Genomic DNA, 18,322 nt, shown 5'->3' with positions numbered 1-18,322 from the left:
GCATAAATATTTAATAATTGTCTCATTTATTTCCTTCTGAACTTTGGATAAAGTTATGTAAAATTACACAATAATTAAAATTTCACATGTTAAGAGCAATTTCTTTCACATACATGCTAGGTGTTGTTAGGTTGTCTGTCTGAATCTTCACATTGGAACGCAGTATGTGTGACTTAATTCATTCTCTAATAAAAACAAAGTTTTAAACGAGCTCACAATTTGACTCCAGAAAGAATTCAATATGTTCTCCAGGGTTCTACCTTGAGCTTATACCTTGATCACTTTTCCCCTTGGTATATTTCTAGAATTTCTGGTAAGGTTACCTACTCCATATTTGTACAACCTGGTCTGTTTTGTACACTGCTGTTACCATGATTTTTCTAAACCAATGGAAAGATCTCAACCCCAAAGTCTGAGTGTCTTCACAGTCATCATAATAAAACAAACTCCCAGCAGAGCTGAAAACTTTCTTTTAGATCTATGCCTGTGACCTTTAGTAAGAAATATATTTTACATTGCAATTTAATAACAGATATACTTGTAGACCAAAAAGTGCTAAAAATCACTTTGCAAAGCAGAATTTACCTTATTATGTGAAATTTATTCTAATATCTTTTGTTTCACCCTTTTAAAAACTGATGGTAGTCCACTGTATTTATTGCACATCCAATGGATAGACATAATTCATTAAAAATTTGGACCAACAAGACTTTTTCATAGATCCTATATGGTTGTTTTTCTGGTCTCATCTTGAAATATTCTCTACCTCGAGATCTCTGACTGTTCTCAGGTCCTTCAATCTATACACCTCTAGGATTTTAAGTCGTATTTTTTCTTCTTGAAATGATTCTTAAAAATCAGTTCCTTCTACAAACACAGATACACACACACACACACACACACACACACACACACACAAGCACACCATTCTTGTTTGCTAACTATTCTGCTCAATGAGTGTTTGGTTCAACTTGTTATCTGAGCTCTTTCTTATTCTACTCCCTTATTCCCAAAACTCCAAACTAAAGTCTCTTGCTATGTCACTCTCTAATTTTTTTTTCTCTTTCTGAGACCATATTACTGGCCAAATTGTAGTAATAAGTAATTGACTACTGAGTGAAAGAAAAAGATAATATAAATCCAAGGCACATATGAATCATAAAACAAAAAGTCTTAAGGTCCATACTAGAGTTAGAAAAATATATTGTTACCTTGCTACTTCATTCACAATTCTGGGTTGATTGGCACAAAAGTCCACTTTGATAACTACAAACGATTTAGGTCTCACAGCACCACTAGTCGGAGAAATGAGTATAGGCAAATGACCCTGGTATTCTGCATTAAACAGACCTAAGGAAAATAAGAGTTATAGGGACAAAAACATGAGAAGGGGTATCAATGTGTGAGAAGTAATACACCTACTATCTGGAAAATGTACCTGTAACCTCTCCATACATTACCCCCAAAATAAAATAAATTATTAAAAAGTACCAAAAATAAGAGTTATAAGTACACATCTGGCCCCTTACAATATTTTACTAAAAAGGGACACACACACACACACACACACACACACACACATTAACACACTACACAGAAGACAGTCTATTGATGAAAGTCATGATTAATTCTAACTCCAGAAATTCAATTCTAATCAACAGCTAAAATGATATCTACTAACTATGTGCAGATGTATGGTAAATGCATTACATACTTTATGCTTTTTATTTTATTTTATTGTATTGTATTTTATTTTTGCCAGTCCTGGGACTTGAACTCAAGGCCTGAGCACTGTCCTTGGATTTTTTCATGGCTAGAGCTCTGCCACTTGAGCCACAGCACTATTTCCAGCTTGTTCTTTGTATGTGGTACCAAGGAATCGAACCCGGGTCTTCGTGCTCGCAAGGCAAGCACTCTACCACTAGGCCAAACACCCCACACCTTATACTTTTTAATATTTATCATTTTATTTTTACCTTAAAAACAGATGATAGAAAAATTGGCTAATTTGTCCAGAGTGGAACAGCAGATATACTAGATGTTGTTTTACACTCAGCTTCATTCTTATTCTTGAGCTATCATAAATTATGGGTGTTTTCCTAACTCCTAAGTTTGGGTTTGGTTATGTGGTTTGTTTTCACCAGTAAAATATGAGCAGAATATGCCAGTTCAAACTCAAATCTCCATAGGAGTAAAGTGAAAAATGTTTTCCTTTAGAAACTGCAACCTCATTGGCCTATGTCCCAGAGTATAAAAGTGGAACAGATCAACCCAACTGACCCAAGTAATAGACAAAACATGCTGGGCACCAGTGGTTTATGCTGTAACCCAAGCTAGTCAGGAGAGTAAGGATGGAAGTTTGAAAACAGACTGAGCATGAGGGTCTATAAAACATTTTCTCTCCAATTGTCCTTCAAAAGATCCATAAGTGGAGCTGTGGTAGAACACTAGCCTTAGGCCAAAAAGATCAGGGACACTGCCTATTCCATGAATTCAAGCCCATGGCCAGAAGAAAAGAAAAGAAGAAAAGGAAGGAAAAAAGAAAAAAATAGGAAGGTAGAGAGAGAGACAGAGACAGAGACAGAGAGACAGAGAGAAACAGAGAGACAGAGATAGAGGGAGAGACAGAGAGAGAGACAGAGACAGACAGAGACAGAGACAGAGACAAAGAGGGGGGAGAGAGAGGGGGAGGGAGACGGGGAGAGGGAGAGGGAGAGAGGAGTCCCAATTGCTTCAGTTCAGAGCTTCCAGATAACTTTAGATCAAAAATCCCAGCCAATCCTCATACATAGAGACAAAAATATTTTAGATATGGAATTTGGGTGACCAGGTGTGATGATGATACCCACTTCTACTATCTATGAAGAGGTTTTAGGATCTCAGTCTGTGGCTGACTTCAGGAAAAAAAGCATAAACCCCTATTTGAAAAATTAAACCAAAATGTCTGGGAGTGAAATTCACTGGTAGAGCACTTGCTTAGCAAATAAGAAATCTTGAGTTCAAACCTAGGTATCATTATAACGGTTTGGAATTCTGAACTAGCTTGTTACATAGCAATATTTACCACAGCTAATAACCGATAGGGAAGAGAGTATTTCTGAATATAACAGTCATACTTATAACCACTAGTATTTCCTAAAGTTTACTTAGTTCACCAAAGGTGAAGGAAAAGTGACTATGTTTCTGAAATTAAATGGCATATGAGAAGCTACAGTGATTTCTCATTCTGAGAGCAAAACTAACATATAATTTAATGTAATGTTTAGAGCCTACATTGAAGCATATCATCTCAGGGATCAGATACTCTATTTTATCTCTGTGGTCCCAGTATTTCACACATTGCCTAGTGCTAAATACCATCCAAACTATCTGCAACAAATTGGAAAAATGAATTACTATGTCATCATAAACTATCAATACAAATAATTTTTGCTGAGGATCCCTAATTACAACTTTTAAATCACATTTGAAAACACTTTCTAAAATTAATAATTTAATGTATGATAATTAAACATGTGCTCAGTGAAGGTATTGAAAACATAAAAAAAGTTTTGGTTAATTCAAGAATGACCTGAGCAAAATTCAAAATAGCCATTTTGCTATTTTTATGAGAATGCTAAAAATATAAAATTCAAAGTTCTTTTTTACTGTCATAAAATAGCTATTTTAAATAAGGAGTGCCAATGACTTAATTCTCAAGGAGAAAAGAAAATACATATTCAGTTAAGGCTAAGTTGAGAAGTAGTTCTTATGAGGCATAATATTTCTTCTAGTTTATGTTTATGTTTTAGTTAGCATATATTAATAAAAGGGTTTCATTGTGATAATTCCATAAATGTGTACAGTGCCCTATAAACAAGTTCACCCTATCCACTATACTCCTTCTTCTCCTTCCCTTTGCAGACAGGAGTTGATGGATTTCACTATTCTCTGTGTGTGTGTGTGTGTGTGTGTGTGTGTGTGTGTGTGTGTGTGTACATAGCATCCTTTAATCCTCTTCACCCTCAGTATTCTTTCCTTTCTCAATCCTAGTCCTGCTTATCCCTACCTAGACAGTTCTCCTTTGTATTAATATCCCAGTATTTGTTATTATATCACCATCATTTTCGGACAAAAGAATGCAAGTGAATGTTCAAAAGTTATTCAGAAATTAAAACACAAAGAACATTTTCAATCTTTATAAATATTCTAAAATAACGTATATTTTAACATGACTATGTTTTGTACATTACTATATCTTTATACAGTTTTTAAACAAGGAACAACTTTTCTGTTATTTTTAAATTGGTTAAAACAAGAGCTATTTTGATCTTTTAGGACATTATATTTTGGTCAGTCATGGGGAAAGAATTCAATGCCTGTCCACTGTCCCTGAGCTTTTTTGCTCAGGGCTAGCACCTTACTACTTTGAGCCACAGCACGACTTCTGGATTTCTGGTGGTTAATTGGAGATAAGAGTCTTATGGACTTTCCTGCCTGGGCTGGCATTGAACTGTGATCCTCAGATCTCAGCCTCGTGAATAGCTAGGATTACAGGTGTGAGCCACCATTGCCCAGATCAAATTTTTGTTTATATACAGATATGGTGTTTAATAAAAATATAGAAAATAAATTAAAAGGCAGTAAGATGTAGCTTCAGGAAAATAATTGAGCTTGGTTTACTTACTAAAGGAAAAGATAGCCTATTGTAAGAAAGTGGCAACGGGGCAGAGAAAAGACTACTGACTATGCAGAACTAGCAAAATGGCAAGAGTAGAAAAAAATATAGGTGTTGAGTCTTTTTCAAAGTTTTCTAGAAAAAAGATTGGGAGGACAGGTAATATTGATATTGTATAGATATAGGAATAGACAACAAAAGAGAATTGAAGAATGGAAAGATGGTAGAAAAGGAATTGTAACATCAATATTTTATATTTAACGCAGTATGTGGAGAGGAATATTTTAAATTATTAACCATCACCATAATTGTAGGATGAAAGCCCAGCTATCTGTAATATATAAGTGAAGCTTATGCTTGAGAAGATTATATGTAATTTTTTTTCAGGATCTTCCAATCCATAAATGGTAGAACCAAATTTCTACTACAGTCACCTTCCCACTAAGACCAGAACTATTAACTCACCTATTTAGGAGAGAGGTAAAAAAAGACAAAGTATTTTGTATACTGGTTTTGTTTTACCTAGAAAGAGGATAGTAGCATAATTTAAGCTGTGTGAAACAAATCATCTTGTTCACTGATAAGACCTGGGAGACCATAAGTATATCTAAAGTAAGGACTGAGACGCAGGGTCCTTTGTACAGATTTGTGTGGTAATTGAATTTGGATTGTTCTCCATTCTCTAGAAAAAGTTGAGACAGCTTAAAATGTGTTTATAATTTTTATTAATTGCTGGGAACTGGTGGCACACGCCTGTAATCCAAGCTATTTAGGAGGCTGAGATCTACAGATCATGTTTCAAAGCCAGCCCAGGCAAGAAAGTCTGTGAGACTCTTATCTCATATAAACCACAGGAAAACTAGAAGTGGTTCTGTGGCTCAAAGTGGTAGTGCAGTAGCCTTGAACATAATAGCTCAGGAATAGCCCTCAGGCCCTGAGTTCAACCCCAAGAACTGGCAAATAAATCATCTTTGGTTAGGATGTTCCTCATGAGAACTTTAATTTATAAATAATTATCAAATTTTATGTAATATTTGCTATCAGTTTGTTAGAAAGATAATGTGATTAAGGATGAGAGTCAAAGCCATAAAAAATTAATTACATGATAAGCGCTTGTTTTAGTCTTTAAATTAACAGTAAAATATTTCGCAGCACTCAGTTATAATATCTTCACCAACATTAATATATATGTAACATAAACAAATATGAATACAATACTAAAAGTCAATGTGGATTATTTCTTCAAAAACATATAGACATAAGACTGCAAATTTATTTCTTTTGTTTCCTTAAATAAAATTATGTTAACATTAAAGTCATATTTCTTTTTTATACAAAGAACTTTTATATATAATATAATTGAAGAATTTCGTGAGATTTTAGTAAAATGACAGCATTTTTATTAAAACTCTGAAGGATTATAAATGGATAATTAAGGGAAATTTAGGAAGGTAAAATAATACAAAAGAAACTCTCAAGTACATATTACTGCTCTAAAAATATAAACATAGTAGCTAAAACAATGCAGCTCATAATCACTTGACATCAACTTAGAATTGAATATTTAAAAAATATTTTATAAATTCTCAGAGATTGGCTGGGCACAGTGGCTCATGCCTGTAATCCTAGCTACTCAGGAGGCTGAGATCTGAGGATAGAGGTTCAAATCCATCCCGGGTAATAAAAATCCTAGAGACTCTTATCTCCAACTAATCACTAAAAAGTGGGCTGTGGCTCAAGGGTAGGGTAGCCTTGAGCTGAAGAGATCAGTGACAGCACCCAGGCCCAGAGGTAGGGCGGTAGCCTTCAGCTGAAGAACTCAGAGTAAAGACAGCACCCAGGCAAGAGTTCAAGTCCCATGATCCCCCCCCCCAAAAAAAATCTGAGGGATTGGACATCCACTCATTTAAAAAGCAAAACATGGAATTTTAACTAAGCAACATCCCATGAGGAAGAGTTTTCAGTTTTCTTCTCCAGGCAGAAAGCTCAATCAGGCAGTCCCAGAGAACAACTTCAGTTAGTGAGAAAGACACTAACTGAAAGACATGAGAAAAAGACAGGAGAGTCTATATCTAGTCCTATATTAAAATGAGAGAACTGCCAATGTTCAATCTTGGTTGCTAACCAAGTATTCAAAAGACTGAACAGATGAGTGATTTTATATTTACTGTGTACCCTCAATGAGAAGTGTGCATTGTGCATGATTACATACACACATTCTATCATGGAATTTTCTAGGCTACAATAAGAATCTATAGAAATAGTATTTTGGATAAAATTGAACATTTATTGTCACAACAAATTATTAGTAAAAGTCTACTAGGAACAATGATATGAATTCAAAGTTAAATATGACAGAATCAAGGCAAATATTTATTAAGTGCTGAGTATGAACCAGGTACTACAGCACAATTTTACATATGTACCCAATTAAACATCATACAATTTTGTTATTCCCAATTCATAAACAAGCAATATGAAGTTTAAAGATATTTGCTCAACATCACACAACTAGTGAGAGATTGTGCCTTAATTCTGAGTCTGATTGGCTCTGGGAACAATGCTACTATTATGACATCATGGAACAATGCTACTATTATGACATCATTCTAACTCCTGATCTCAGAGAGATCTCTCTTCTGAGACTAAGGCTTTTTTTAATAAAGAAGGTATATTCATTTTTGCTGAATTACTACATTCTTTGTCCTTTAGAGTTTGAGAAACTTTCCTTTTGAGCTATTTCAAATGATAAACATTGTCTATGAATCAGAAATATGTAAAGTATTATATAGTAACTCTTTGAAAAGTATAAATTTATTTTTATGATGAAAATATTTACCAGGAGCTTTGCCATGGTTAACAATATGAACATCTTTACAATATACTGTACTGTCAGCAACTAATGTTCCAAAGTCAACTACTGGCTCAATTTCAAGCTGACAGGATGGTATCAACCTAAAGGAGAAAGGAGGCATATCTTTAAAATTCTGGATTTTTGGGGAAAGTCCACTTAAGCAGAAAAATATTTTCAAATTAATGCTGAAGTTGGTGGATACAAACAAAATAATAACATCTAATAAAATACATTTTGCTGAGGAAAAGGAAGATTGTATATGTACATATGTGGACAAAAAGCATTCAAATTAAAAGCAATTTCACAATAAACCATAACCTACTTTTGGTGTATAAAAAGAAACTACTAAATTCTAAACCATCTGGGTCAAAGTAATAGTTTATATCAAGTTAATTTCCAAGAGACTCCATCCTATTTTATACTCATATCTATTTTCATTTTCAATCTCAAAATAACACAATATAAAAGAAAAACATCCCAGCTGGACATTGCTGGCTCATTCATATAATCTCAGCTATTCAGGAAGTTAAGATCTTGAGGATCATATTTCCAGATAAGCTTATAAAACAATCAGGAAAAAGCCATATTCAGATTCATGAGGCAGAGTGCAAAGCAAGCATGAGGCCCTGAGCTCAAACTCTTGTACCAGAAAAAGAGGGAAAAAAATCTGTCATATTTAAATTTAATGAAATAAATTTGTAATACTTAAAAATTAAGTTACATGTGACTATAAGCCTGGAAAATCCAATAATAAATTTTCATTTGTTTGTATTGTATTTAAAAATACAGAAGAGGCTTCCAATTATTGCGAATAACAATTTTCTAAATATTTTTCATTTAGATTCGTCAAGAAATTATAGATAAAATTATTTTAAAAATCAAAATATTATTTTGACCCTTATTTTTACTGAAAGAGTCTTCAAAGCACTAGCATGAAATTCAAAGGTACATACCCAAGGAGAGGAACTGCTATTACTTTGTTTCCTACTGTAATTAACAATTGGTCAGAAATCTCTTCATCTTTAATTGGATGATATTCTACCATCACCGTAAAGTATAGGCCTGAAGCCAGCTCCTTTTCCAGGTTAGTTAACATCAATTTGAACTTTAGAAAGAAAAAAAAAGTATCAAATTATATACTTCACTTCTTCGTAAGAAAGTAATGTAACTATTTATAACTGTATTTTGTCAAAACATAGGCCTTATTCTTATACGAAAAAAACTTTTTAAATTTGAATTTTATTTTCCCACCTTAAAAATACTCATCAGAAATTATTCGATTCTACAGAATCATAAGGTTAAAATGCACAAATTAAAAGTACATAATCACAAACCAAAGTTCAAGTTCAGGATGAAGAAATAGATTCAGATTAGTTCTTCTCCCACTCCACTCCTCTCATGCGTACACATGTGTGTGCACACACACAACTCAAGTCACTGAACTCTGGGAAGTCATCTTTTCCCTATCGCTTCAGGAGCCCAAGATTTACCACGGTTTTTTGTTTGTTTGTTTGTTTTCTTTAAAAAAAAAAGAGAAGTGATAACGTGAAGGGAGATCTTTCAGAGGTTTTCCTTCCTGTACTGCTTTATATCTCACCTGTGACTTGCTAGGTTCTTGAAAACGTATTTTCTGGTTCCAGCGGCCAAGGTTGTGTAGTGTAATTGGTAAGCGATAAGTTCTTCCTGCGAGGGCATCGTGGAATTTCAATTCCATCGGAGTGACTCGCACCTGAGCTTCCTTCTTCGAGCCGTCCGGATCCCTGGGGGTGAGAGAGCCTCTTTCCAAATCCATGTCTGCTCTCGGACTAATCAGCAAATAGTTTGCTAACTTCACCAAGTCACCACTTACGTGAACAACTGTTTCTAGGCGACCTTTAAACGCTGTGCCTGCGTACTAGCCCCGCCTCTATTGACGCCACAAGAGCTCAGCAAGGAGTCTGCTGGAACAGAAACTTCAGGGCTGATGAACCAATTCAGAGATCTCTGGTGTCAGTAAAAAATATCGAAAATCCATCATGCCAGGTCAGAACTCAGAGCAGCTCACTCACCTATAACCTTGCAATGTTTTGAGTCTGCCCTTGGGTAGTAAACCATTTTCTGTAATTCTTTTCAGAGTAACTTTAAAGATCAGTGAAACTTAAGCAAGTGGTCCATTAAGGCAGAAACATATGTCAAAAACAGAATTTCAAGGGAAACATAACTTGTGAATGGCCTTTAGGTCACCATTTCTCAGTCAGTGTTATTTACAATATCAATATACTCAAAAATTATATATGGAGAGATAAAAAGTCTAGCCATGATGATTACTAATATAATTATTTCTGTCTTTATGAAAAAGATGTAAAATATGTTATTAAATTTTAAAGAATAATAACTGGACACTGGTGGCTCACATCTGCAATTCTTGCTACTTAGGAAGCTGAGATTAGAAGTTCATAGTTCAAAGCCAGCCTGTGCTGACGTACAAATCCATGGTGCTATTAGGTCCAATGGACAAGCAAAAAGCTGAAAGTGGAGGTATGGCTCATGTGGTAGAGTGCCAACCTTTACAAGTAAAAGCCAACTGAAAGCACAAGACTATTTCAGGCCCCAGTTTCTGCACTAAGAAAACAAAAAAATAAGTGATAATAAGTAAAAATAGTGGCCACATAGCATGTACATGGATTTCCTGTTGCTGTTGTATGTGTGCTTTTCTGTCCTAGAGGCTGAGCCAAAGGCCTCCACATGTGAACTGTGCCCCTAGCCTTTTCTGTTTGTATTTTGTTTCTGAGCTAGTGTCTTACTCACTTTGTCTCAACAACTTTGCCTAGGCCAATCTGGAAAACGGCATCCTCAGTCTCAATCTCCTGAGTAGCTGGGATACAGGTATTTATCAGTTCTTTTCAAACACACACACACACACACACACACACACACACACACACAAACTCACTAAAAACAGTTCCTCTAGAGCTTGGAGTAATTACAGATATAGTTCCAGTATATTTGGATTAGAGTCTAAGAATCTGCACTGAGTACAGATAGTACTCAGGTATTTTGGATATAACCTTCATTTCACGAATGAAGGTATTATTGGAGATTCAGTGTTCTAAAGTCTACATTTCTAGGTGAGAACTTTTTCAAAAGGTTCAACTTTGCATTGGCCTAGACTCCTAATGTCTCCTCATCCTTATTCTAATACACCCACAGAGTTTCAAAACACATCAAGTGCTTTCATTTCCTCCTTCCTGTTCAAGACATGTTCACTCTGAGATCTATGGCCTCTCCATCTGCCAAAGAATTATTCTTTAAGGTGTGTTTACTTCTGTGAAAACCCTTCTCTTAAAATTGACAAATTTCTGCTTAACTTTTTTTTTCCAGTCCTGGACTTGAGCTCAGGGCGTGAGCACTGTCCCTGGACTATCTCAAGGCTAGAGCTCTACCACTTGAGCCTCAGCACCACTTCCGGCTTTTTTCTATGTATGTGGTACTGAGGAATCAAACCCGGGTATTAGTGCATGCTAGGCAAGCACTCTACCACTAGGCCAAACTCCCGGCCCCTCTGCTTTACTTTTAACACGGAAGAAGTGATTATTAATTACCATTTATAAATAAATAAAGTAATAAAATAAAGGCAAGGTATTAGATTTCTTTGAACTGTTGTCAATATTTGAGAACAGTGATTGAGGTAATAATTATTTTGTGTCAATTCTTAGAAAGTGGTAGGTTAAAGTTTTCCGTATTTTTCAAAATTCTATCTTGGTTTAATAAGTAGGTGTGAATCAATCTTGGAGTTTTTAATATTAGCCACCATTATCATATCATATTACAACATGTGTGTATATATATATATATATATATATATATACATCTGCCCCAGAGCAAGGCAACTTTACAACCTTGAATCAACAACAAAGGTTCACAGTTCAACTGAGTACAAAGCACAGTTCTTGCATAGCCCCTTAATATATAAAGAATTGCAAATTATAAAGAACTCTCAAACGTTCCTTGGGCTTCTCTCAGGATGATGACTGGCTCAAGCCTGCACAATTTAAAGCAATATCAATAAATGTCAGCTGGAAAATAATTTTGTTCTGGTCTCTTGATGTTCTCATCAACTAGGGAAGATTGGGGAAGATTGTCACTTAGATCTTCAAGTTCACAAAGCCTAGAGCTCAGTCCCTTTCCCTCAGTGCCATATAGAACCTTCCTTTCTTTAGATACTCTTATCGATTCAAAATGCCAACTTTAAATAGTCTTTGTTAAGCCTAAGCTGTTTTCATCTAAATTTTTCAACCATGTATGAAAACATAGTAATTTAAAGTTTAACGTAATAAAAACATTTTTATAATAGTAAAACAAATAGAAAGCAGAGTGAGTTTGATGTTCTCACACATGTCCACAGATAAGCCAGGTTATTAGTTTTCATATAAGAGCAAAAGGTACATTTGAAAACTCAGGAAGGAAAAGCTGACCTTCCTCCAATTCCAAGCAGCATGAAAGAAGCACTTTCCACTTGGAAGAAATAGGTAAGTACTTAAACTTGAAACCCCATACTGGGCCTTACCATAGTGAAGCTCAATACTAGGTAGAGACCTACATCTACTGCCCTCAAAGTAGTTTCTATGGCCTGGATGTGATCCCCTGGAATCACATTATTCAGGAAGCTAAGCTACTACCCTTCCTTTCACTTTTGGCAGCAAAGGGGATAGCAAGAGTCTATCTGCTGGAAAATAGAGCATTAAGGCTTTTCCCAGAGAGATCAGTGCAAATCTTGGAAATAAAAGCCAGCATTATGGAAAAAGCAACAGTTCTTGTACCCAAACTAAAACCCCAGCTTTAGGAGGAGATAAAATATGTGTTACATGAGTAGAGACAGGTAGATAGATAGATAGGTACATACATACATACATACATAGTAGGTAGCATATAAGGAAGACTGAGTCAACCAATGGAATGTTTTATGAATTTGAATGTGTTGATAAGTAATTTAGACAATTAGAACATTCTGAATTAGAAATGATGGTGTTGGAATAAATTACTAATAAGTAAATAGAAGCAAACAAAAATGATTTGGAAAATAGAAAGCTATACAGAAGAAAAATGCCAATAAATAATTTGGCTTATTATTGCATATAATTTCCAGAGACATTCATACCAAATCAGAATATAGATCCACATAAAATTAAATCATAATTATATTGTTAAGTAATGAGATAGAGAGTGAGTGTATAGTGAGCTAATTGATGAGAAAATAGTAAATTGTCATATTCTAAAGTAAAAAAAATTACCCACATCAAGTAAACTACAGATGAAAATGTAGAGCAATAAGATCATAAATTTGTAATGAGAATGTAAAATTTTACAACCACTGTGGAAAACAGCTTCACAATTTTTATTAAACTAACCATGCAATTACTGTACAGTCTACCAACTGGAGTTACAGGGATTCATCCTAAAGTAACACAGATTTTTTTGCATATAACTTCTCATATTACTAATTGAATTTTATTTTCTTACATTTTTATTATCTTTAAGTAGTTGTATGAAGGGGTTACTATTCAACATTTCAGTTTATGAATAAAATGCATCTTAATCTATATCACCCCTTTCCTAATTGAGTTTTCATTGTAATAGCTGAAATGTGGAAACAGCCTGGTGCAATTCAACAGATGGATTGTCAAATGACTTGTGTTATGTTAATGAATAAAATATTAGTGATGAGAATGAATTATTTACACACAAAAAACATGTGAGGCTGGGAATGTGGCTTAGTGGTAGAAATGCTTGCCTAGCATGTATAAGGTCCTGGGTTCTATTTTTCAGTATAAGCAGAAAGATCCATATGTGGTGCTGTGTCTCAAGTGATAGAATGCTATGTTAGCCCATATCCTGAGTTAAAATCCAGGACTGGCAAAACAAAATGGGTGAGTAAAACATAACAAGGAAAATATATATTTGTCAATGCTAACAAAGTTCATGATATTATATATAGCATGTTTAAAGTGACATTTTGGAAATGAAAGACATATGAATGGTTAGATATTGGAAGAGGCAGAAGGTATCTGAATATAGTTTATAAATGAAAAGATAAATTCTTTTATTGGTGTACTATGATTTTGCTAATGGAAATTTGAATTAATAAAGATGATAAATTTGTACAGAATTAAAACTCACACATATACAAACACAATGAGAGCTCAAAACAATGTGAGTAATATGTGATATATGTGGATATTACACACTCATTTATAAAATGTTACCATTAAAGAAAACTTGGGATTTTTGGGGGTGGGGTGGGGAACACTAGTGAGTTGAATTTGGAAATTTTTACATAAGAGACCACTATACTATTCCACAAATGTTTACCTGAATTTGTGCAAATTTAGGTTTGAATAAGGAAAAATGTATTTATAAAACATCCTCTATTCCCAAAATGTTACTACTGAGAAAACTGGGGAAATGAGATATAAAAGGTAGAAAAAACACAGTGAACAGTAAATTTAACACTTTGTTCAATCTTCTAAATTATTCTAATTCCACGTTGTATTTAAAGGATTATTTACTACATACACAAAACTGTAGTTCATCTAGACATTGTGAATATATTAAATCCTGCAGATACAGTCTACCCTGTGAAAATTTAAAAGAAATTTTTCCACCAGCACCTGTTTTACCACTTCTGGCTTTTTTGATGGTTAATTGGAGATAAAAATCTCACAAACTTCCCAGGCTGGCTTTAAACCATGACACTCAGATCTCAGCCTTGGGAGTAGCTAGAAATTACAGGCATGAGCCACTGGCATCCAGCATCATTTGTGCATTGTAAATTTGTTTTTCAGATTCTGTCTCACTGAATAAGTGGTTAACAAACTATGAGTTGTATGAACATCAATTTGGAGAGTGGAATAACAAATTAGATATTCAATTTACACATGATATACAGTATTTACAAGATAAGCCAGGAACTTAGTCATTAAGTCGATGTTATATTCTGATTGACAAATGACTGTTATGTGAGTCTATGTGGCTATTATTCCTGTCTTTATCTTGAAATACTGAGTGCATACCTTGTAAACTGAAAAAGACTAACATTTGGCTGGAGTTTGGCCTAGTGGTAGGGTATTTGCCTAACATGCATGAAAACCAGGGTTCAATTCCTCGGTACCACATACATAACAAAAGCTGGAAGTGGCACTGTGGCTCATGTGGTAGGGCTCCAGCCTTGAGAAAGCACAAGGACACTGCTCAGGCCCTGAGCTCAAGCCCAGGACTGGACAGAAAAAACTGCTAACATTTATAGTAATCCATTATAAATGGAGCAAATTAAGTTTTTTTTTTTTGGTCGGTCATGGGGCTTGAACTCTGGGCCTGGCTACTGTCTCTGAGCTCTTCAGCTCAAGACTACTGACGTACCCTTAAGCCAATCCCCAATTCCCATTTTCAAGAGCTTAGCTGGAGATAAGAGACTCAGGTTTGTGCCCAGGCTGGCACTGAACATTGATCCTCAGATCTCAGCCACCTGAGTAGCTAGGATTACACACATGAGCCATCACAGAGGGCTAGCAAATTAATCTTGTACAATACCAATGTTCATCAGTTTGGTGCTCATTTTGTATTAAATGGAACAAAAAAAGTTTTATTTTATGAGCTACCATCCATCTCTTTGTATAGCAGACCACCATTTTATTTATATCAGCTTTTAAATATGACATTACATTATATTGCAATTATTTGCTTTTACAATTTCATTGTATGTGGCCGGAGGGCAAAAACAGTTTTATTCACCTTTCTATAATAAACAATTTGATTGGGGCTGGGAGTGTGGTCTAGTGGTAGGGCGCTTGCCTAGTGTGCACGAAGCCTTGGGTTTGATTCCTTGGTACAACATACACGGTAAAAGCCAGAAGTGGTGCTATGTGGCTCAAGTGGTAGACCGCTAGCCTTGAGAAAGCTCAAGGACGGTGTCCAGTCCCTAAGTTCAAGGCCCAGGGCTGGAAAAATTAAATAAGCAAAAATAAACCATTTAATGATGAAACACATCGAGTCCATGTGTGCTCACTCCTGTAATCCTAGCTACTCAGGAGGCTGAGACTGGGAAGATCTCAGAGTCAGCCAGGGAAGAAAAGTCCATGTGCTTTCATCTTTACATGTAACCAGTAAAATACAAGATTGGAGGTGCAGTGCAAATGGAAGACTGGCAACTAAATGCAATCAAGCGGACCCAAAGTTCCAAGCCATGTACTGGCAAGTAAGTTAGTTTTGACTAGTCTGCAAATATTTGTTGGATGAAGGAGTGAATTCTATTTAATATTATTAATAATAATATTTAAAGAAGCATCAGTATAGGTTTTGCATACTTATCACTAGATTGTGTCTACTCTATGCTTATAAGATTTTTTCTTGTAAATTAGATGCATGGTTTTCTGAGCTTTGATATTCTATAATTTTTTTGACAGTGTTCCTTTCATTATTGTGATTGTAAAGTAAGAGAGTTAATATGCACCAAATTAAATATTGTATAGAACTGATTAATTTCTGTTCTTAATTGAAATCTTGCCAAAATTTGAGCCAATATTAACAAAAAGTAAACATTTTAACTGTGCATGATCGTATTTTACCTTCATATTTATTCATAAGTCATTTTAAATAGTATTTAACATTCACTAACTAGACAAAATGAAGAATTGTTTGGAAAGCAGTTTCTGAATTTGAGCAAACTGATTTTGAAGTAACTCTATGAATTAGGCAGGTATAAGTGATATATCTTGGGTCTCTAGCTGAAGAGTTGATTTTACTATGAAATAAAGATTTCAGTGTTATCATGTAGAATTATCTTTGTAGTTTTGGATGCTATCAAGAAAAATATATTGATGTGAGTATTATTGTACAGATGAAATTTATTTTCTGTCAGGCTGTACTATAACAAATCAAGTTCATTCTTAATAGGATTATAAAATAACCATTAATGGCTATAACAACAGCAATTAACTACATGAACATATTAGATATTATTTTCCATAGTTCAGTAGCATTTCTAATAATAGTATCCAGGAAAATCCTTATAAATATAATAAAGGGCATTAGATTTATTTACATTTAACAGATGTTCCATTTAAAGTCATATTATCATTTGTAAACATATAAAATGGTTACTTTCTTCCATGCCTTTCAAAAGACTTAGAAAAGACTTGGCCAAAGTTTCATCTACATATACACAATGGACATTAGATTAGGTACCCATGTAATAGAGGTTACAAATATGATTTCTCTTTAACCTTTGCATTAAGGAACCAAAATTTTTATTTTAAAGAAACAATATTTTATTGTGCAATATTTTGGCTAGACAAAGGGAGAAATGAGAAAAATATGTATTCTGTGACCAGAAGTATCAAAGCAGATGCTGACTGCTCATCTGATAGGAATATTGAAGTTACCACTCTATGCCTGCATTGAGAATAAGGCAAAATAATAATTCTGCTTATTCTTATAAGTCAGAAAGAAAATGACCCCTGGATAATTCCAACAGGCCATTAGTCCCTCTCATGCTTTTTCTCAATTTATGCTACATTCCCACTGATTTATCAGGAATAAAATACTCTGCTGATCTCAAATTTAATGTAAATAATAACATGTAGTAAAGATTCTTTGTCTTCTCTCCAACATTGTATTTGTGAAATTCCTAAATATTTTAAGAACAGTTCTTTATTTTTGACTATTTTGTTGTATGCATACATTTTATTTACACATTCTAATTCTGAAGACTAAGTTTTTCTAAGTTATTTTATTGTGTTAAATATTTTTCCATTTTATTAGCAAAAATTTAATTGGACAAAGAGCCTTAATTCTAAAAGTTCTATATATGCATTCCCTCTATGACTCTCCATTTTCCTGCTTAGGCCATTAAAACAATTTCAATAGAATGTCTTGTTTTATTTTCATACATGTATAAAAGTTCTTTCACTATGTTCATCAGGCCTACATCATCCTTTAACCCCCCCCGCTACTGCTACGCAGACTTAAAAAAAAAACAAAGACAAAAAAACTTTTATGGTCTGGAAGTTTGGCTTAGTGGTAGAGTGCTTACCTAGCATGCATGAAGACTTGGTTTTCATTCCTCAGTACCATATGCATAGAAAAAGCTGGAAGTGGTGCTGTGGATCAAGTTGTAGAGTTCTAGCCTTGAGAAAGCCCAAGTATAGTGCTCAGGTCCTGAGTTCAAGCCCCATGACTGGCAAAAAAAAAGAAAAAGAAAACAAAAATTAACAAACAAAAAACAACTATTCTTGGTGTTGGTTCTAGAGCTTGACCACAGGATCTGAACACTGTCCCTGAGCTTTTTTTCCTTTTTTTTTTTTTGCTCAAGACGGCACTCTACCACTTGAGCCAGAGCTCCACTTTTGCTTTCTGAATTTTTAGTGGTTAACTGGAAATAAATGTCTCATGGACATTCCTGCCTGAGCTGGCTTTGAACCACAATCCTGAGATTTTAGCCACCTGAGTAGCTAGAATTTGTAGCCTTGCTGTAAATACAAACAAGAAAATATCCATTCCTGACATTCACTTTTAGGGATTAGTTTATACATATGAGAGAGATGGCTTGCAGTATTTGTCTGGCTTATTTTGCTTTTCAGGATGATTACTAGTTTCATCAATTTCCCTGCAAACATCATTAGTTAAACTTTTATATCTGAATAACACTTTATTACTCTCTCTCTCTCTCTCTCTCTCTCTCTCTCTCTCTCTCACACACACACACACACACACACACACACACACACACACACACACACACATTGATTAACTTGGTGAGTCTGTGAATTTTTCACAGT

General features: G+C 34.6%; 1 protein-coding gene across 1 annotated transcript in view; it reads right to left on the bottom strand.

Moving 5' to 3' along the window:
* The window catches only part of Cfap47 (cilia and flagella associated protein 47), a 206,544-nt gene extending 197,238 nt beyond the window's left edge, over window positions 1–9,306 (bottom strand). The window contains exons 1-4 of the mRNA XM_090325738.1: window positions 9,109–9,306; window positions 8,465–8,616; window positions 7,497–7,612; window positions 1,212–1,350 (exon numbers count right to left, since the gene is read on the bottom strand). Coding sequence (XP_090181864.1) covers window positions 1,212–1,350; window positions 7,497–7,612; window positions 8,465–8,616; window positions 9,109–9,303 — 602 coding nt within the window. The 5' untranslated portion in view covers window positions 9,304–9,306. The remainder of the gene's footprint in view (window positions 1–1,211; window positions 1,351–7,496; window positions 7,613–8,464; window positions 8,617–9,108) is intronic.
* Between the last annotated feature and the right edge of the window lie 9,016 nt (window positions 9,307–18,322).

This window comes from Megascapheus bottae, chromosome X (assembly GCF_031878675.1).
Source record: "Megascapheus bottae isolate mThoBot1 chromosome X, mThoBot2.hap1, whole genome shotgun sequence".
NCBI classification, from domain to species: Eukaryota; Metazoa; Chordata; class Mammalia; order Rodentia; family Geomyidae; genus Megascapheus; species Megascapheus bottae.
Note: the sequence above shows the minus strand (reverse complement) of the source record. Positions and strands in the feature narration are given on the sequence as shown.